The sequence below is a fragment of the Elgaria multicarinata genome, chromosome 18 (assembly GCF_023053635.1).
Source record: "Elgaria multicarinata webbii isolate HBS135686 ecotype San Diego chromosome 18, rElgMul1.1.pri, whole genome shotgun sequence".
In the NCBI taxonomy this organism is placed as follows: Eukaryota; Metazoa; Chordata; class Lepidosauria; order Squamata; family Anguidae; genus Elgaria; species Elgaria multicarinata.
The window spans coordinates 8,494,050-8,513,958 of NC_086188.1; the positions used below are offsets into that span (position 1 = coordinate 8,494,050).

General features: G+C 45.9%; 1 protein-coding gene across 5 annotated transcripts in view; it reads left to right on the forward strand.

Annotated features, from left to right (window-relative positions):
- EP400 (E1A binding protein p400) overlaps positions 1-19,909 on the forward strand; it is an 83,501-nt gene that overhangs the window by 48,940 nt on the left and 14,652 nt on the right. For 4 of the 5 annotated variants that reach the window (XM_063144237.1, XM_063144239.1, XM_063144240.1 and 1 more), the window contains 15 exons: positions 1,634-1,830; positions 3,063-3,174; positions 4,138-4,281; positions 4,490-4,651; positions 7,087-7,170; positions 8,181-8,315; positions 9,526-9,570; positions 9,701-9,854; positions 10,450-10,691; positions 11,829-12,002; positions 12,475-12,522; positions 13,065-13,100; positions 14,953-15,089; positions 16,722-16,778; positions 17,045-17,123. In XM_063144237.1, the coding sequence (XP_063000307.1) occupies positions 1,634-1,830; positions 3,063-3,174; positions 4,138-4,281; positions 4,490-4,651; positions 7,087-7,170; positions 8,181-8,315; positions 9,526-9,570; positions 9,701-9,854; positions 10,450-10,691; positions 11,829-12,002; positions 12,475-12,522; positions 13,065-13,100; positions 14,953-15,089; positions 16,722-16,778; positions 17,045-17,123 (1,806 nt within the window). The remainder of the gene's footprint in view (positions 1-1,633; positions 1,831-3,062; positions 3,175-4,137; positions 4,282-4,489; positions 4,652-7,086; positions 7,171-8,180; positions 8,316-9,525; positions 9,571-9,700; positions 9,855-10,449; positions 10,692-11,828; positions 12,003-12,474; positions 12,523-13,064; positions 13,101-14,952; positions 15,090-16,721; positions 16,779-17,044; positions 17,124-19,909) is intronic. The other variant, XM_063144241.1, reaches the window with a different exon arrangement.

The following is a 19,909-nucleotide window of genomic DNA, read 5'->3' on the forward strand; positions in this document are numbered from 1 at the left end:
CGGGTGTTGCCCGCACAGGTTCTGCCGCATGCGCGGAGTGTTGCTTGAATGGGGATGGAGGATTGCTCTTTGCACGGCGAGGTAGCGGGAGCCACTTCTTAAAAATAATAATATGATAATAACATCACTTTTGTAACGCTCCGTGGTTTTGTACCTGAATCTTTTGCTGTGTGTTTCATATGAAGCACAATTTTGGAGAGGGCCAGCACCCCAGTTATTTTTTAAACAACAATAATAAAGCTACACGGTCCAGAGAAAAGTCCCTCTATTCACCTGACTCGCTTTCTGTAAAGGGATGTAGCAACTTGGAGATCTGAACATTTTAAAATTGCACTTGGACAATATTTTAACTCTTCTTTTAGCCTTTTAATTGCAATGTTTTATGGTTGTATAAGCGGCATTTTGTTTAATTTTACCCATCTTCTTAATGTTGTTGTGTTGATTTTAAATTGTGATCTTTGTTCAAAATATGTAAAGTTTTTACTGTTCTAATGATGGATAATTGTTTTTTTTTATCTTGCAATGGTCCTTGGACCCAAGCGATAAAGTACTGTTGGTTGATTAAGGAATAAAATAAAAATCATTAGGGCAGGGAGCCTGATAGGTGCCAAGGGAGATACCCAGGGGCACCATGTTGGAGATCCCAGCATTAAATACTAAGTTATTTAATGCAGCCGTAAATTTAACTCTCTTGCTAGGTTGTTGTAGGTAACAAGTAATCCCATGTAAGCAAGTGAGCAGGGCTGGCGCGGAGGGGGTAGATCGCTCCATCTTCCCTCTGTACTTGCATTTGGCTTCTATGCCCAGAGAGCTTTGGCTATGGGGCGGTATATAAATATTATATTATTATTATTATTATTATTATTATTATTATTATTATTATTATTATTATCCCGCCTTTTGCCCAATGCTGGGCCTCAAGGCGGCCTTACAAAGTTTAAAACATACATGCGGTGGGGGGGAACAAAACCATAAACCTTTAAAATACACAACAAAATTATAAGACATTAACATAGATGGAGGGCCAGATTATTCTCCAAAGGCCTGACGAAACAAAAAAGTTTTAGCCTGCCTCCGAAAGCCCATCAAGGAGGGAGCCAGCCTAGCTTCCCCGGGAAGAGAGTTCCAGAGCACCGGACCAGCCACCGAGAAGGCCCTCTCCCATGGTCCCACCAAGTGCGCCTGTGAAGATGGTGGGACTGAAAGAAGGGCTTCCCCGGAAGATCTCAAAGCACGGGCAGGCTCATAAGGGAGAATACGTTCTTTCAAATAACCTGGACCCGACACATATAGGGCTTTATAGGTCATAACCAGCATTTTGAATTGTGCCTGGAAACAGACTGGAAGCCAGTGGAGCAAATAATAATAATAATAATAATAATAATAATAATAATAATAATATATGCCGGCCCTGTGGAGGAAGCGAAGCCTCTTCCTCCACAGCCAGCATGGATAACAGATAATAAATTTTGGCTAGTGACTTTTGTGGGCTTATTTACAAGGCTGTCTTAACATGCTTTGTTCTCGGAGTGAAGACCGGAGCTGATATTTGTCAACTCATCTGTGAGTGCCAAGTGCCTTATAATCTGTGCTGACGGTCTGCTTCTCCCCCCCCCCCCCTTTTCTGATCAAGGAGCTCATGAAGACCTTCAACAGAGACAAGCGCATCTTCTGTGCCATCCTTTCCTCACACAGTCGCTCCACGGGCGTCAACCTGGTGGAGGCCGACACCGTTGTGTTCTACGACAACGATTTAAATCCCGTAATGGACGCGAAGGCTCAGGAATGGTGCGACCGGATCGGAAGGTGCAAGGACATCCATATCTACAGGTGAGTCTTGCAAAGTCGCCGTTCTGCCAACGGAAAACCAGCACGCCAGCGAAAGGGGCAGAGCTGACTGGTGAGAGATTCGGGACACATAAAAAGAAGGATTTCTTCGCACAGCGCAGAGTTGAATTATGGAATTCGCTACCGCAAGGTGTCATGATGGCAAACCAATTTGGATGAATAAATTCTTGGAGGAGAAGGCTATCAATGGCTACTAGTCCTGATGGCTATGTGCTCCCTCCAGTATCCGAGGCAGTAAGCCCTACAGACCAGTTGCTGGGGAACATGGGTGGGAAGGGTGCTCTTGCTTGTGGGTCCATGGCTGACAGCCCCAGCCCTTTCTTCCTGGCCAGGACAGATAAAAGGAAGGACTCCTTCACCCAGATCATAGTTAAACCATGGAATCCACTGCCCCAAGATGTAGTGATGGCCACCAATTTGGATGGCTTTAAAACGGGGTTGCATAAATTCCTGGAGGAGAAGGCTATCATGGGCTACTAGCCCTGATGGTTATATGCTACCTCTAGTATCAAAGGCAGTAAGCCTATGCGCACCAGTTGCTGGGGAACATGGGCGGGAGGGTGCCGTTGCACCATGTCCTGCTTTGTTGGTCCCTGGTCGACAGCTGGTTGGCCCCTGTGTGAACAGAGTGCTGGACTAGATGGACCCTCGGTCTGATCCAGCATCAGGGCTCTTCTTATGTTCTTATGTTCTAGCACCTTTTGTCCTTGATACATATAAACATGTGGTTCTCTTCCTGCCCCCCTCCCCACTACCTCCTGTTTGAGGTTGTGCAATCCATTCCATCACATCTTTTGGCTGCATGTATTAGCTCAGGCCTGAGATGGAAACTATCACACACACACACACACACATGCAAGCTAGCTATAGTGCTGACTTTAAAATACAGTGACTTTATATTCAGAGCACGCTGATGTATGAAAAAGAGATCCTGCAGCAATGCCGGTAGCCTCTAGCGTTGGTTTTGCAGAGGCATGTTATTACTGTGTTCAAAGTCTTTCTATACCACAACATTCCCTGACTTGGTCGTCCCCCGTCCCCCCTGCCGATGTTTTGGGCTTCAGTTCCCATCAGTTTTGGCTGTAGTCTTAAAGAAAAGAAAAGAAAAGAAACATTTTCCAATCTTGGCGACTCAGTGAAATTCAGCTTGCCCTAGCTACATTGGTTTTGCTCTCTACTTTTAAGGTTTTCGTAGACCTCTCTGGTTTCTTTAGGCTTGTCAGCGGGAACTCGGTAGAAGAGAAGCTCTTAAAAAACGGCACTAAGGATTTGATCCGAGAAGTAGCTGCTCAGGGAAATGACTATTCTATGGCCTTTTTGACACAGGTATTATTATTTTATCGAAATGCTCTTTTCTGTTTTTCTGAAACATTCTCTGCTTGTTTGGGTTTAAAGTGCAGACTCCTGAGCCTCCGCGCCCCCCCCCCCCAATCCTCTTGAGACTGACTGGGCCTGTTCAGACGACATTTCAGGCTCAGTGGTTAGCGAAACTCTGGTTCTCTGGGGTTAGCACTTAACCACAAGCCGAGCTGTCGCTCACAACACTTTAAGCCACAGTTAGAGCCGCTAACCTTGCTGCAGGCGGTCTGACTGTGGTTAGTGAGTGAGCAGGGTTTAGCAAAACGCATCTTACAAGACACCTTAAACCCCTGCTCTTTAACCAAAAGCCTTAACCAGCAGGGTTTAAGGTGTCTTCTGAACAGGCCCACCTAAAGAGTTTGTATTTGACTTCCCAAGCAGAGGTAATCTCACAGTGGTGTGTATTCCTCCCACTTCCTTCCAAGGCAGGACTATTACGCTTTTGGGGGTGAGGATGCGGGTTCCTCATTAGGATCCACATCACGGGGTACATTAACTGCAGCCAGTGGCTCAGGGGTTTGGGTTTAGAAGGTCTCTAGTTCTTGGACTACAGCTCAGTGGCGACTTGGCCCAGATCCAGCACTTTTGTGGTCCATGCTATTTGTCTGCCTCCTTCTGAGTCAATGTCTAAGTCACTACTGGTAGTCTGGATTGTGATATTTTGTTAGTTAATGAAGAGCCCCATTTACATTTCTGCTTGGCCAGAATTTCTCCCAAAGAGGGTTGTTAAAGTTTTGTGGAGGTCATGTTCAGGGGTGGTTTTTCCCCCCAATTTTGTTTCTCCTTCAGATGGAAGTATATTTGTTTTATTTATCCCTGCGTTACTTAGAGAACACAACGTATATGGACTTCTCCCCAAGAATACGAGATCTGTGATTTATTTTTGCTTTTTACAAAAACTGTTTTCCCTCCGTCCCCTTCTTCCCGCAGCAAACAATTCAGGAACTCTTTGAGGTTCATTCTCCAATGGAGGATTCTGGCTTCCGGGTGAAAGCGGAAGAATTTGTGATGCTTTCACAGGAGCCCTCCCCATCTGAAACCATCTCCCCCAAAGTTGCAAGGCCTTTCATAGAGGTAATTTAAGTACAAATCACTCGAATGCAAATCATTGCAGGGCAGGGCTTGACTGTCTGGAATAAGCGTTGCAGCTTCCTGTGCATAAACTTCCTACCCAATCTATGCAAGCCACAGGATACAGGTTTTATTTATTTTTATTTTATTTTTAAGGCGGTATCTGTTCATCTGTGTCCATATGAAAAAATACACTTTGTGTTTTTAAAAGGCTCTGAAAAGTACAGAGCGACAAGAGGAGGAAGAGTTGAACGCACGTGATCTGGATACGGGGACGGAATCGGCTTTGGAACCGTTCGTTTTGGAACTGGGCAAGTCCCGGTATCTCGATGAGCCTTCTCACCTGCAGGAGCTGGATGCTGTTGTGGATCAGGTGCGGTCGATTTATTTATTTATATTTATTTAAGCATCTTTATCCCGCCATTCAGCCAAAAAAGGCTCTCATGGCAGCTTACGAAAATATTTCTTGACAGCCCCTGACGACAGGCTTACAATCTAAAAATCATGACACAAAAGGAAAGGGGATTGGGAGGGAGGAGGAAGGGGGAAAGCAAAGAAAATTCAGGTACTACATTCTTAGTTGCAAAGTTTAGCAGTGACAGTTGGCAGCAGGAGGGAGGGGGCTCTCAGCTGGAGCTGGACCCAGGCACGATGGAGAGGTGCCTGGCTGCTGCGCCCTCCCTCACTGATGGCCTCTGCAGAGACACTTGACAGCAGGAGGGAGGGGGCTCTCAGCTGGAGCTGGACCCAGGCACGGTGGAGAGGTGCCTGGCTGCTGCTTCCTCCCTCACTGGTGGCCTCTGCAGTTACAGTTGGTAGCAGGAGGGAGGGGGCTCTCAGCTGGAGCTGGACCCAGGCACGATGGAGAGGTGCCTGGCTGCTGCGCCCTCCCTCACTGATGGCCTCTGCAGAGTCAGTTGATAGTATGATAATATGCGACGGCACCGACCTCACACAGAAGGCCTTGCCTGGCACACCTTTCTCAAGCCAAGTGGCCACCTCTTGAAAAGCCTGAGGAAAGGGTAAAAACAACACAACCTTTCCTCTATATGTGAGGGAACAAGGTAAAGGGTTTTGGAAAATAGGTTCTATTACTGAGGTACTGAACTGCTGGTGTATTGTTAAATATTTTTACGCTGTGTAATATAGCAGGTAATAAATCCGAGCTGACGCGCGGTTTGTGGTAACAGAACACAAAGTACAGTTTATTGAAATTTAACACATCTTTGGTATTTCAATTTAGGTCAAACCTGCTTATTTTTATCTTTAAAACAACAATCCCAAGTCCCTGAAAATCCTATCTCTTCTCACTCCTCACACACCAAACACTCTCATGAGGCACAAGCCAGACTAAAACTCCCAGACTAAAACCAAACCTCAAATGATTTCCATTCGTGGTTGAAGATACCTTTTTAAAAAAATCTGCAGTCTGCCTGGATAAGGTAGCAGGATGTCTCTACCAAGACACGGGGCTTGCTCTGTGGAATTTGTATAAGTTCTTCCCCGTAGAACAAGGGGCACCTTTTAAAAACTGACTTAGGCTGCAATCTTATGCATGTTTAGACTGGGAAAAAAAGTCCTACAAAGCCCAGCATTGGAATGCTGGGCATTGTAGGACTTTCCCCCCAGTCTAAACATGCATATTTATTTCGATTGATTGCATTTCTACACCACCCAATAGCTGAAGCTCTCTGGACGGTTCACAGAAATTAAAACCATAGAGCATAAAACTTAAGCCACACAATATAAAATACAACATAAAAGTACAATTAGAACCGAAACAAGAATAAAACCAAGCAGCAATGCAGAGATTTTAAAATACAGATTTAAAACAGCAAAGTTAAACGAATTAAGACCTGTCGTCGAAAAGAGTACAAGGTAGGTGCCAGACAGACCTCTCTAGGGAGCTCGTTCCACAGCCGGGGTGCCACAGCAGAGAAGGCCCTCCTTTTGGTAGCCACCTGCCTCACTTCCTTTGGCAGGGGTTCATGGAGAAAGACCCTTGAGGATGATCTTAGAGTCCGGGCAGGTGCATAGGGAAGATAACCCAGGCCCAAGCCATTTAGGGCTTTGAATGTTAATACCAGCATAGACTTGCACCCTAAACGTTGCAGCCCTACATCTAATTGCTGCAGCCCAAAGACGTAAAAATCCCATGACTTTAGACAGGTTTGTTTTTATGTGTCCTGTTTTTTGTAATGGCTTTTGCTACACAAAATAAATTTGTTGGTAGTGGTGATAGTGGTGTAAATGAAGCAAACATAACTGCACGCAGTACCCTGTACTGATGCAGAGACTTTGATCAGTGATTTTGATGAGACTAAAATTCTCAAACGTTAGAAAACGGCCTTTTTAAAAGCCTTTTACGATGGTAATTTAAAAAACCCAGCACTATTAGCTCTGCCAAGGATTGATTCAGCAAAAATGTATTGGGATTAAAGTCTGATTTCAAGTACATTTCAAACTTGTGGGTTGTTTTGACCATTGAGTTTTCTTCATTACTCATGTTATAAACAGTTTTATTTGATACATTAAATATTATTCCTCTGTGCAAGTAGACGTGCATAAAACAGTTTTCTCATTTTTCTCCGTAATATTTAAGAGGCAAGACGGGATGATTGCTGCGTATTCAACACCTTGAACTGATAGAATGGTCGAGAGACCTGAAAAATCCCTGTTGACCCACTGTTACCTCCTTTTGAATGACAAAAGTCTGATGATAGGGTTTTTAATTTAAGATTTGGTAAATTCTGATGGAACTTTAGCATTTAATTTGTCAGATAATTACTTTTCTGTATCTTTCCTCAGCTCACCCCGATTGAAAAATATGCTTTAAATTACCTGGAGCTCTTCCATATTTCCACTGATGAGAGTGAACCAAAAGAAAATGAGGTATAGTTTGTGTGTGTGTATATGTATAGGGTAATCGTTACTCCTACAGTATTAGGCACTAAAACATCTGGAAGGGCCCTATATGAAAGAAAGCAAAATCGAATGGAAATTCTTAAGATACAAGGTTTTTTCTTAAAGCCATAATATGGTAATACCTTTATTTGGAATAACCAAATTGTTATAATGTTCTAAACAAGATCTCCAGAGCTTTTCATCAGGCTGGATGTAAAAAATAAATAAAAAGTGTGTGTGGGGGGGGTGAGATTGCAAGGAGGGAAAATGCTCGTTTTTCTTGGGACTGGTTAATTGAGTGGTCAGTTGATGGTGGGGGACGGGTTCCCGCCAAAACCGTTTCCTCAGCTATAGAAGTTTCCGGAACGAGCTCCACGCAGGCGGTGCGCCGAACTCTCCGGGCGGTTCACAAAAATTAAAACCACGAAGAGCATAATAAAGCAACCAACAGTCTGAAAACAACAACACAAAATACAATGTAAAAAGCACAACCAGGATAAAAACCACATGGCAGAAATTGACAGAAATTAAAATACAGAACAAAGACAGCAAAGTTTAAATTTAAGTTAAATTAGGCATTAGAATACTGATAAGATAAAAAGGTCTTCAGCTGGTGATGGAAAGAGTACCGTGTAGGCGCCAGGCGGACCTCTCTGGGGAGCTCGTTCCACAGCCGGGGTACCACAGCAGAGAAAGCCCTCCTCCTTCTACTTTCCTTGTAAAATACACGGGTGTATTAGTGATCCCCACCCACCCACTCCCCGCCGCCACCTCTCATGGCTAGGATATTTAATTATTGAGGCTGATTAGCTTGTGTTCCTAATAAAATTGTCCGAAGCGACAGTAAGGGAAATAAAATTATATAGAAACGAAAAGTCGAGAAGAGAGCCTTTGGGGTGCAACCGAATGCACATTCAGACAGCAAATGCCCCCCCCCCCCCACTCCCAGCAAGGCTACATGTAACGCCTCTGTGTTTTTCCTTTTCAAACTGATCTAGGCGGAAGTGAAGAAAGCGAAAAAGGTGTGGGAGACGCATCGTCTGAAGGAGCTCAAAGATCAAGAAGAGAAAATGCTTTTGGGCGGGGAGGAGGAAGAACTCCTTACCTACACCCGGGAAGATGCATACAACAAAGTAATTTACTTGCCAGCTTCTACAAAGCTTCAGTAGCTCTTAAAACCTTTATGAATGGGATCGGAGAACAAAATGTCCTGGTGTATCCTCACCTCTAGCAAGATATCGGATGTCCTCGCCCTCCTTCAGGGATGCTCTGCGGGAGCAATCCTGTCTCCCCTAGGCAGTGTCTGGGGGGATGTAGGATTATTCGGTTTCATGGACTCCAAGGCTGGAAACGGGGCTTTGACCTTGGAGCCCAGAAATCTCGCTTCCCTCCGAGCTTGGAAACAGGAAAAGGGGGCCTTTCTGGAGGGCAGGGAGGGCAAGGAGACTGGGGCATGGGCGTACGAGATTTCATATGGTCGCCCCAGCCGCCTGCCTCAAGTCTTCTGCTTCCCTTTTCCAGTTGATACTCAACATCCCACGAAGCTGATTGGTGGGAGACTTCTTCACATAGTTAAATTATGGAATTCACTACCACAAGTTGTAGTGAGGGCCATCAATTTGGATGGCTTTAAAAGGAGGTTGGATAAATTCCTGGAGGAGGAGAAGGCTATCCGTGGCTACTAGCCCTGATGGCTATGTGCTACCTGCAGTAGCAGAGGCAGTAAGCCTGTATACACCATTTGCTGGGGAACATGGGTGGGAGGGTGCTGTTGCATCATGTCCTGCTTTGTTGGTCCTTGGTCGACGGCTGGTTAGCCACTGTGTGAACAGAGTGCTGGACTAGATGGACCCTTGGTCTGATCCAGCATCAGGGCTCTTCTTATGTTCTTATGACTAACAAAATTCTCAGTCCCCATCAAGCTGTTTTGGGATTTAAAAAAATCCCCTTAGTTGTTGTTTTTAAACACCTCCCTTGTTCATAGTTCTCAGGGTCCCCTGGTTATTTGGATGCCCCCCTTTTGTTTCTCAGTATACATTTTTTCTCAGAAGGCAAATCCCACTATTCTCAGCAGATCCAAAGCCATAGTATGGTTTTATTTGGAACCACCAAATTGTTACAAAGTCATCCCATTTCCGCATCTCCAGAGTTTTCATCCATTTCTTTCAGCACTCCTCACTTATTTATTTATTTATTTATTTATTACACTTATATACCGCTCCCATAGCCAGGGCTCTCTGGGCGGTTTGAGTTTGCTGTTAGTGCGAGTGATCATAGGTTTCATTTTCTGATACCATCAGTACTGTGAATGAATCACTTCTCTTTTTTTTCTCCCCTCTGCAGGAATATATTTATGAAGGCCCAGATGGACAAACTGAAATAATGCCAGTAAGCTTTTCTGTTTATTTTTTATAACCTGAATGCAGAAACACACACACACACACACACACCTGTATATTTAAGTAAGTAACTAATTATACATGCAACTTTGGGGTAACTCTCCTGATCTTTTGTGTAGCTCTGGACTCCTCCAACCCCGCCGCAGGATGACAATGACATTTATATTGACTCTGTCATGTGTCTGATGTATGAGACCACCCCAATTCCAGAGTCCAAGCTGCCTCCCGTGTATGTCCGGAAGGAGCGTAAGCGCCACAAAACGGATCCTTCCGGTAAGCGTTTGGGTGGATTTGGGGCTTTATAGAAAGAATCCCTGTTTTTCCTTGGTGGGTGAAAAGTAAAGGGCTTTTGTGCAGGAAAGAAAGCAAAGTTTAGGATTTTACTGTGAAGGCTATGGAATCTGTCGGCTACTCTGGATGATTTAACAAGATGTGAAATGGAAAAAAAAATTGCCATGGAGGAGACCGGTCCTCAAATGATCCGGTTTGGGGCTCCATGCAGAGAGGGAATTACTGATTGTCTGTCTGTGTTAGAGTTAGAGCTAAGGAGCAAGAGGCAGGATGGGCAGAGTTAAAGTTCCAGAGGCCACATTCAAAGGGTCCAGTGACAGATGTCATGGGCAAGAGGTCAGGTCCTCAAAGCAGCAGCCGTTGATGAGAGGCCGGGTGCCTGCTTGGCTTGCAGAAGGGTCCCATTTCAACCCTTGGCTTCTCCAGCTTCAAAAAAGGACTTGTTGATGTGAACGACCATCTACCTGAGGTCCCAGAGAGCCAGCACTAGTCAGGTGGCTGCTAGATTTTGCACGTCTCGTGTTTCCCTCCCCCCCTTTCCTGACTGCCTCTCTGAGGGTGCCACCACTTGTTCCAGCTGCAGGACGGAAGAAGAAACAACGCCACGGGGAGACGGTCATTCCTCCCCGGTCGCTCTTTGACCGAGCCACTCCGGGGATGCTGAAAATGCGTCGGGAGGGCAAAGAGCAGAAGAAGAACATCCTGCTGAAGCAGCAGACGCAGTTTGCCAAGCCCCTGCCCACGCTGGTGAAGCCGGCTGCCGAGGCAGGCCAAGACAACCCCGAATGGCTCATCAGTGAGGATTGGGCCCTCCTCCAGGTGAGCATCCTTGTTGTTGTTTATTCGTTCAGTCGCTTCCGACTCTTCGTGACTTCATGAACCAGTTTATTAGCAACTATTGTTGCTAATAGTTCAGAAGATTTAAACTGTCTGTGAGCCAAGTAACTAATTTTCTGCAACTCCAGTATCAGCCCAAAGCAGACAGGGAACATAGCTTTTGCTTGCCTTGTTTCTCACTTTAAAGATGGCTGATTCCATTTTGGAGACTCCCTTGGAAGTAGGGGGTGCATTTCAGCGATGGGCGGAGCCAACAGCAAAAGTGGGAGGGCCAAAAATGCCATCCTATGTTTAGCTTCAAGCTCTTAACTGTGGTAACTAAGTGTTAGGAGGGGCATTTCAACTTTTTAGGGACCAGGAGAAAAACCTGCTCAAAACCTGATTGTGGAAAAGGCCGGGGGGTGGGATCAAGGCTATCTGGGGACCCCTTTGTTTATTCGTTCAGTCGTTTCCGACTCTTCGTGACTTCATGGACCAGCCCACGCCAGAGCTTTCTGTCGGCCGTCGCCACCCCCAGCTCCCCCAAGGTCAAGTCTGTCACCTCCAGAATATCATCCCTCCATCTTGCCCTTGGTCGGCCCCTCTTCCTTTTGCCTTCCACTTTCCCTAGCATCAGCCTCTTCTCCAGGGTGTCCTGTCTTCTCATTATGTGGCCAAAGTACTTCAGTTTTGCCTTTAATACCATTCCCTCAAGTGAGCAGCCTGGCTTTATTTCCTGGAGTATGGACTGGTTGGATCGTCTTGCAGTCCACGGCACTCTCAGCATTTTCCTCCAACACCACAGTTCAAAAGCATCTCTCTTCCTTCGCTCAGCCTTCCTTATGGTCTAGCTCTCGCAGCCATAGGTTACTACGGGGAATACCATTGCTTTAACTATGCGGACCTTTGTTGTCAGTGTGGTGTCTCTGCTCTTAACTATTTTATCAAGATTTGTCATTGCTCTCCTCCCAAGAAGTCAACGTCTTCTGATTTCCTGGCTGCAGTCAGCGTCTGCAGTAATCTTTGCGCCCAGAAATACAAAGTCTTACAGACTTTACATCCTTACAGAAGGAAAAAGACGAACCAGGTGCGTCTCTGCCTCCTGCTTTCCTGCATTTGCTGGGCTTTTCTCGTTTGCAGGCGGTCAAACAGTTGCTGGAGCTCCCCCTCAACCTCGCGGTGGTGTCCCCAGCGCACACCCCCAACTGGGACCTGGTCAGCGACGTGGTGAACTCCTGCAGCCGCGTTTATCGCTCCCCCAAGCAGTGCCGGAACCGCTACGAGAACGTCGTCATTCCAAGAGAGGAAGGGAAGGTGGGTGTAAGCCGGAACCCGCGTCTTCCTCGCACACTCTGTTGGGGTGTCAGCGGCAGAAGCTAGTGGTGTACAATTTGTAAAAGATAAGCCTACTTTGTGATATTTTTGTCGTTTTATGTGGCACTCCCCCCCCCCTTTTATTTTTTGTCTTTTGGATTAAATTTTCAAGGTGCTTTAGATTCCTCGCATCAACCCTGTGAGCTAGGTTGTCATTAAGCCCATTTTACTGATGGGGGAGTTGAGACTGAGACATAGTAGCTTGTCCAAGGCCTCCTGGCATGCTCCCCCTTCTACCTCTTTTTTTTGGGGGGGGGGTTCATCAGGGATATGACCCCCCTGACCTTCCAGGCCTTAAGCTCCACCCTCTGTCCACTGTACCACACTGGCTCTAATAGAGACTTTCTATATTTGTCACTAATCTACCCCCAAACCCATCGCAGAAAGTCAAACTTTGCTTCTTATTTTACAGCTTATGTATGAAGCGAACCCTAAGAAGAAGACAAAAAGCATTTATAAGGTGTGCACTTATAAATTGTTGTTGCATTGCAGACAGTCTGGTATCTTAAGCATCAGCAGAGGTGGACACAAGATGAAGTAGGAGACCCAATTATTTGAGTCCCGATTTGAACGCTGAACTGGCCATTTAAAGCCTTCACGTCTATTTCGCATTGACGCAATAGATCAGTGGTTCTCAACCTGGGGCGCTCCAGATGTGTTGGACTACAACTCCCAGAATGCCCCAGCCAGCTCTGCTGGCTGGGGCATTCTGGGAGATGCAGTCCAACACATCTGGAGTGCCCCAGGTTGAGAACCACTGCAATAGATCATGGCGCCAGGTGGCCTTTGTCTCAAAGATGTGAATTAAAGAACGATTTCTCACGCTTAAGCCGCTTTAGCCAGCTTGAATACTTTAAAAACAACAACAGTGTTTTGTCCACCTCCCAGAAATGCCACTTCATTCCACGTGATTATTACAATTAGTATTTTTTTAAAAAAATTAAAATGTTTTGTTACTAGCCTTTTTTTTACTTTTCATTTTGAAATCTGATTGCTTTGCAGACATTTAATGAATTAATCCCTGCAACGCCCCATCAGGTAATGTATCACCCCCCAATTTACAGCTGCAGAAATGTAGTTGCACAGTAGTCGTAGTAGTCAAAGGGGGTAGTAAGACATCGACACAGCTTGCTGGAAACCAGACTGCGCTCGAAGGGGGAAGTGTTGGGCCCTGGAGATAAGGGAGCTTTAGGCATCAGGCTGCAGCAGCGTACGCTAAGCTTCTTTTCTGAAGAGCGAAATTTAGTAAAACCTGTGAGATGTTGCATATGAACAAAGAATTTGTTAGGAAGCCAGTTCAAGGAGGAGGAGGAGGGTGGGGTGGGTGGGTGTCTTTATGTATGCTTGGTGAATGGCCAAGGAGCACATGATGCTATGGCATTGTTGAAACTTAGCAGGTATTTATTTATTTATGTATGTATTGCATTTATATACCGCCCCATAGCCAAAGCTCTCTGGGCGGTTTACAAAAGTTAAAAACAGGAAACATTAAAAACAATTATACACAATTTTAAAACATAAGCCTAAAAGCAACAGTATCCTCATGAAAACAGCTATTCTGGGGAAAGTTCGAAACGAACAAACTCAGCCCATGTTGTTAACTGCCTGGGAGAAGAGAAAGGTCTTAACCTGGCACCGAAAAAGATATGTACCTGATCAGTGACTGGATGGGAGAGCACTTAAAAGCCCCATGTTAGCTGCTCTGCATCTTTTGAGGAAGAGCAGGATTTAAAAAGTACAGTACAAAAGTAGTACTAGCATGTTCATCTGAGAAGAGTATGGCTGAAATACTCCCACGCCACAGTAGGGCTTGCTAGGCGGAGGTGTTCTGGCCTTTCTGGCTGCCCATTGGCTTGGCTGCTCTGATGTCACAGCTGGCCTGGGTAATTTAAGGCAAGGTAGGCGAGAGCAAAGTGCGCGTGGCGGGGGAAAGCAGCTCCCCCCCCCACTCTTCCAAATCAAGTGATTGACAACGAATCCACTAAAGAAAGGGGTGGATCACCCTGCCAAGCTCCTGATGGTGGTGCAATTGGTCTGGTCAGCCAAGGGCCCCCTTGTGGCCCCAGTCCAGCCCCTGTTTCCGTCCGTAGCTGCCCCACAGAAGATAATAAGGAGGGTTCTTCAGGTGGTCGGCTTGGATCTTCTCAGAAGGGAAATAGGCAAAAGAGAAAGGAAGGCGGAAGGCGATCTGAAGCTGCTCCAGAGGTGATGCAGAATTCTTCTGGAGTGCAAGGATAAGAACGGAGTTGTTTTCAGGGTTAAGGATGCTGTGGAGGTAGAGGCGGAGGAGCATTTCCAAAGCGTCCATAACTTTCCAATCTACTTTCATGATTAATTGCAGCTTAATCTGGTGTCCATTTTTTTTTAAAAAAAAATCCTTAATTTCATACGCTCAGATCAGCTCCATACAGGTTTGTTGCCCAATCCCTTAGCCGTGGTTATGAGACGGAGAGCAGCCCACGGGCTCCCTGCCTCCTCCTGCCCATCTCTTACGGGAGCCCGCCCTCCCCTTTCCATTTCAGAGCTAACCATGGTTAAGTTGAAGCAGCGCTTGCAAATCTCCTTCAGTCCCTGCTTGGCAAATGCTGGGTTGAAGCTAGGCTAGCGTTAATGCAGCTGTCAGGCCACACTATGGTTATCTCTGAAAAGCAAAGCGAGGGAGCATGCAGGTGGGAGAAGGATCACGCAAACCCTGGCTCACTCTCCTCTGTCAACCACGCTTAAGATCCGGGCCCTAAGCTTATATTCAAAGTTTTGTGTTTGACCTTTGCTTGGTCTTTGCATTCTTAGTATATCGGAACTCTTACGTAGGTGGGCATATCTGAGGCAGAAGCGTCTCTGTGGTTTTTATTGCTCTGTGTGAAGTTTTTGTGGTTTCGTTCGCCTTTAGACAAAGAACAGTCGTCCACTTCGAACTAATCAGCTTTATGCCCAAGATGAAGGCTCAACACACACCCAGCTTTACACGAATCATTTTGAGATTATGAAAATGATTGCTGGCAAGAGAAGTCCCCCCATCAAACCCCTGTAAGTTTTTATTTACAATATTTATACACCGCTCCCCATTCAAAATTACGGAGCGCTGTACAAGATAAAATAAAAAACAGAATAAAACACCTTAAAATAGAATTTTAAAAAAAGCAAAATGAAAAGTGAACCGTGGCTGGTCATTAAGGAAAGGCTTCCTGGAATAAAGGTGTTTTCAGGAGGCGCCGAAATGAATAAAAAGTTGGTGCCTGCCTGACCTCCGGAGGCAGGGAATTCTATAGGAGGGGGGCTACCACGCTCTTCCCCTGGTGGACTCCAATCAGAGGATGGGTCTACGTGGAACCACCAGGAGCAGGCCCTCAGGTGACCGGGCAGGTTGATAGGGGAGAAGGCGCTCTCTCAGGTATCCTGGTCCCAAGTTGTTTAGGGCTTTGTACACAAGTACAAGAACCTTAAACGTGGCCCGGTAGCGAATAGGCAGCCAGTGCAGTTCCCTCAGCAGAGGAGTTCCATGCTGGAAAGGGGCAGCTCCAGACAACAGCCGAGCTGCAGCGTTCTGCACTAGCTCCAGCTTCCACAGCCCCACATAGAGCACATTGCAGTAATCCAGTCTTGAGGTTACCAATGCCTGTACCACCGTGGCCAAGCTATAATTCTTGTTGAATCTACCACAGCAAAACCATTCTGTGCAAAAACCATCTCGTGATTGATGCAAGAACCAGCTGAAATGCCTGGGCATTAAAAAACAAAAAACAACTCTCTAAGCCCGTTGCCTGAAGCGAAATAAATAATAAGGGTGCTGGGCAAGTCTCCCGTGGGAAGGCATTTCATAAGCAGGGTGCCACCACTGAAAAGGTCCTTCACCCACTTATCACCTGCCTCATTTCTGAAGGCAAGGACATTTGGAGAAGGGCACCTGATACAAATCTTAAATTTGGGATTGATTCGTACCCTAGTTCCCAGCTCTTATACGGCTTTAGAGGCTAAGACCAGTAGGAATTGTGCCCAGAAACAAAGAGGAAGCCAGTGGAATGGTTTCAACACTGGTGAGAGAGATTCCTGAGAGTTCAGTCAGCCGCTGCAGTTTACACCAATTGATGCCTGACCTCCAGAGCAGGGAATTCGGAATAACGGGCTCAAGTTAAAGGAAGCCAGATTCCGGCTGGACATCAGGAAAAACTTCCTGACTGTTAGAGCAGTGCGACGGTGGAATCAGTTACCTAGGGAGGTTGTGGGCTCTCCCACACTAGAGGCATTCAAGAGGCAGCTGGACAACCATCTGTCAGGGATGCTTTAGGGTGGATTCCTGCATTGAGCAGGGGGTTGGACTTGATGGCCTTGTAGGCCCCTTCCAACTCTGCTATTCTATGATTCTATGTTTCCACGTCGTCTTTGAAGGCAGCCCTGTGTTGTGCAACACATTGCAGTCATCAAATCTAGATTTTACCAGGCAAGAAAACTCTGGCCTGAAGTCCACAATACAGTTCATCCTGGAGTTCTTTGCCGGTTACACTTATTTTCTCTCTTCTCTTCTCTCTTCCCATGATTAAGAAGTTTAGGGTAGATGGGCTGATTCTCTATTTATATTTTTTCCCCCAAACATAAATATATAAGGGACATTGTTAAATAGTATTGCTTTACGACGGTGCCCCTTTTTAAATTGTATTTCAGACTTGGCATGAATCCTTTCCAGAAGAATCCCAAGCACACTTCAGTACTTGCAGAAAGGTAAGAAGTTTACAGGCAGGCAGAAGGGGTGGGGTGGGGTTGCTGGAGCAAAACCAGCACTTACCCATAATAACCTTGGAGAAATCTGGAGAAAGAACGGGATTGTTTCGGAGCACAATCCAGGTAAAGTGAAGAGCTTCTAAACCCGCCGATTTTACACACGTGCTTCGCTTTTCCATCAAAATCAGTGGAATTTAAAAACCCTTGCATGTAATTTTTTTTTCCTTATTCAAAATGTCCAAGTTAATTTATTTTTCTGTTTCAAGCGGCATCAACTACGATAAGCCTCTTCCGCCCATTCAAGTTGCATCTCTCCGAGCTGAACGTATTGCGAAGGAGAAGAAGGTATGTCGAGAGAGAGAGAAAGAGGTTCTAATTCCTAGGCCAAAAAAATGGGCCCGTTTGGCAAGAGGTCCAGCCTCACCGCTGTCTAGTTGTTAATGGTGATCAGCTAATGAATCTAGTACGCTTCAAACATTTGAAACATACAGAGATGTGTATTAGTCATTCCAGCAGTTGATTGTTATAGCCTTGCTTTGAGTTGTTGTCTTTTCATAAGCAGTCCTTCATTTGATGTTAGTTTATGTCGTATTTATTTATTTATTTATTTATTACATTTTTATACCGCCCAATAGCCGAAGCTCTCTGGGCGGTTCACAAAAATTAAAACCACAGTAAAACACCCAACAGTTTAAAACACAATTACGAAATACAGTATAAAAAGCGCAACCAGGATAAAACCACACAGCAAAGTTGATATAGGATTAAAATACAGAGTTAAAACAGTAAAATTTAAATTTAAGTTAAAATTAAGTGTTAAAATACTGAGTGAATAAAAAGGTCTTCAGCTGGCGACGAAAGCAGTATAGTGTAGGCGCCAAGCGGACCTCTCTGGGGAGCTCGTTCCACAACCGGGGTGCCACAGCGGAGAAAGCCCTCCTCCTAGTAGCCACCTGCCTCACTTCCTTTGGCAGGGGCTCACGGAGAAGGCCCCCTGTAGATGATCTTAAGGTCCGGGTAGGTACATATGGGAGGAGGCATTCCTTCAGATAACCTGGCCCCAAACCATTTAGGGCTTTAAATGTCAATACCAGCACTTTGAATTGGGCCCGGACCTGGACTGGCAGCCAATGAAGTTGTAAAAGGACTGGCGTAATGTGATCTCGCCGGCCAGTCCCTGTTAATAACCTTGCTGCCCTGTTTTGCACCAGTTGAAGTTTCCGGACCGTTTTCAAAGGCAGCCCCACGTATAACGCATTGCAGTAATCCAAACGAGAGGTTATCAGAGCATGGATAACTGTAGCTAAGCTATCTCTGTCCAGATAAGGGCGCAGCTGGTATATCAGCCTGAGCTGATAAAAGGTGCTCTTTGCCACTGAGTTCACCTGATGTTGTAGAACGTGGGACAGGTCCTGATGTTGTAGAACGTGGGGTGGGTTGTATCGGGGAAGAGAGAGACTAAAAGTCAGGAATAGCTGCTCAGATTATGTATGTATGTATTTATTTATTAAATTTATATACCACCCCATAGCTGAAGCTGTCTGGGCGGTTTACAAAAGTTAAAAACAGTGAACATTAAAAAAAAGTATACAAAATTTAAAACCATCCAAAATACAAAAACAACAGTATCCATTTAAACCACAACAGTTCTGGAGTCCATTAAAAAACAAACAAACTTAGCATATGTTGTTGAATGCTGTTAAATGCCTGGGAGAAGAGAAAAGTCATGACCTGGTGTCGAAAAGATAACAATGTTGGCGTCAGGCAAGCCTCATCAGGGAGATCATTCCAATATTGGGGGGCCACCACCGAAAAGGCCCTCTCCCTCTTTGTCATCCTATGAGCTTCCTTCGGAGTAGGCACTCGGAGGAGAACCTTAGATGTTGAGCGCAGTGTACGGGTAGGTTCATGTCGGGAGGGGCGTTCCGTCAGGTATTGCGGTCCCAAGCCGTGTTTTCTCCACTCCGCAGGGAGCAGTGTTATTGATTGATTGATTAAAACATTTGTATCCCGCCCTACATTACAAGGATCTCAGGGTGGCGCACAGATAAAAACCATACGAACAATATAAAACAAGCAAATGTACACCGCTAAAAACAAATCAAGCCATTAATAAGCTAAAACCACTATAGAATCTAAAGACAGTAAAAACCAATTAAAACTCTGTACAGGCTTGGCGAATTTAGCCATCGAAGGCTTTGTTAAAAAGCCATGCCTTCACTTGACGCCTAAATGAAACCAGTGCCGGCACCCTGAATGAACAACACATGGATTCCTGCATTGAGCAGGGGGTTGGACTAGATGGCCTTGTAGGAACCTTCCAACTCTGCTCAAAAAAAAAAAAAGAATTGTGTGATGGTCTTTCCCATGCTTGCTTTTTATTTAGAAGTAGCGCTAGCATGAGGAGTCAGAGGGGGTTGGGTCTTTCTCCCCAGACCGTTTTTCAGCTGGAAATTAACACCGGGGGGGGGGGGTGTCACATGCCCCTCCACATGTGCTGCTGTCTAAGACCGGATCAGCCCCCCCCCCCCCCAGGCAGCTATTAAGAGGGGCCATAGCTCAGTGTGATAGAGCACATGCCTGGCATGCAGAAGCTCCCAGGTTCTATCCCCGGCTTCTCCAGGTCAGGCGAGGAAAAAATTCCTCAAGAGCCATCACTGCCAGTCAGTGTCGACAGTACTGGACTAGATGGACCCATGGTCGGACTTCATATAAGCCAGCTTCCTTTGTTCCTATGATCCAGGGTTTGGGGAGGGACCCTAGCTCAGTGTGCAAGAGCACCTTCTTTGCATGGAGAAGGTCTCAGGTTCGATCCCCGGCTTCTCCAGGTAGGGAAAGGGGGGGAAAAAATCCTGCCTAATACCTTGGAGAGCTATTACTGCCAGTCAGTGTCTGCAGTACTGGGTTAGATGGACCCATGGTCTGACTTGGGAGCTTCCTGTGTTCCTATGAAAGGAAAGGAACCTCTTGTGCAAGCACTGAGTCATTACTGACTCTTGGAGGGATGCCAGCTTTCGCTGATGTTTTCTTGGCAGGCCTTATAGCGGGGTGGTTTGCCGTTGCCTTCCCCGGCCATTATTACCTTTCCCGCAGCTAACTGGGTACTCATTTTACCGACCTCGGGAGGATGG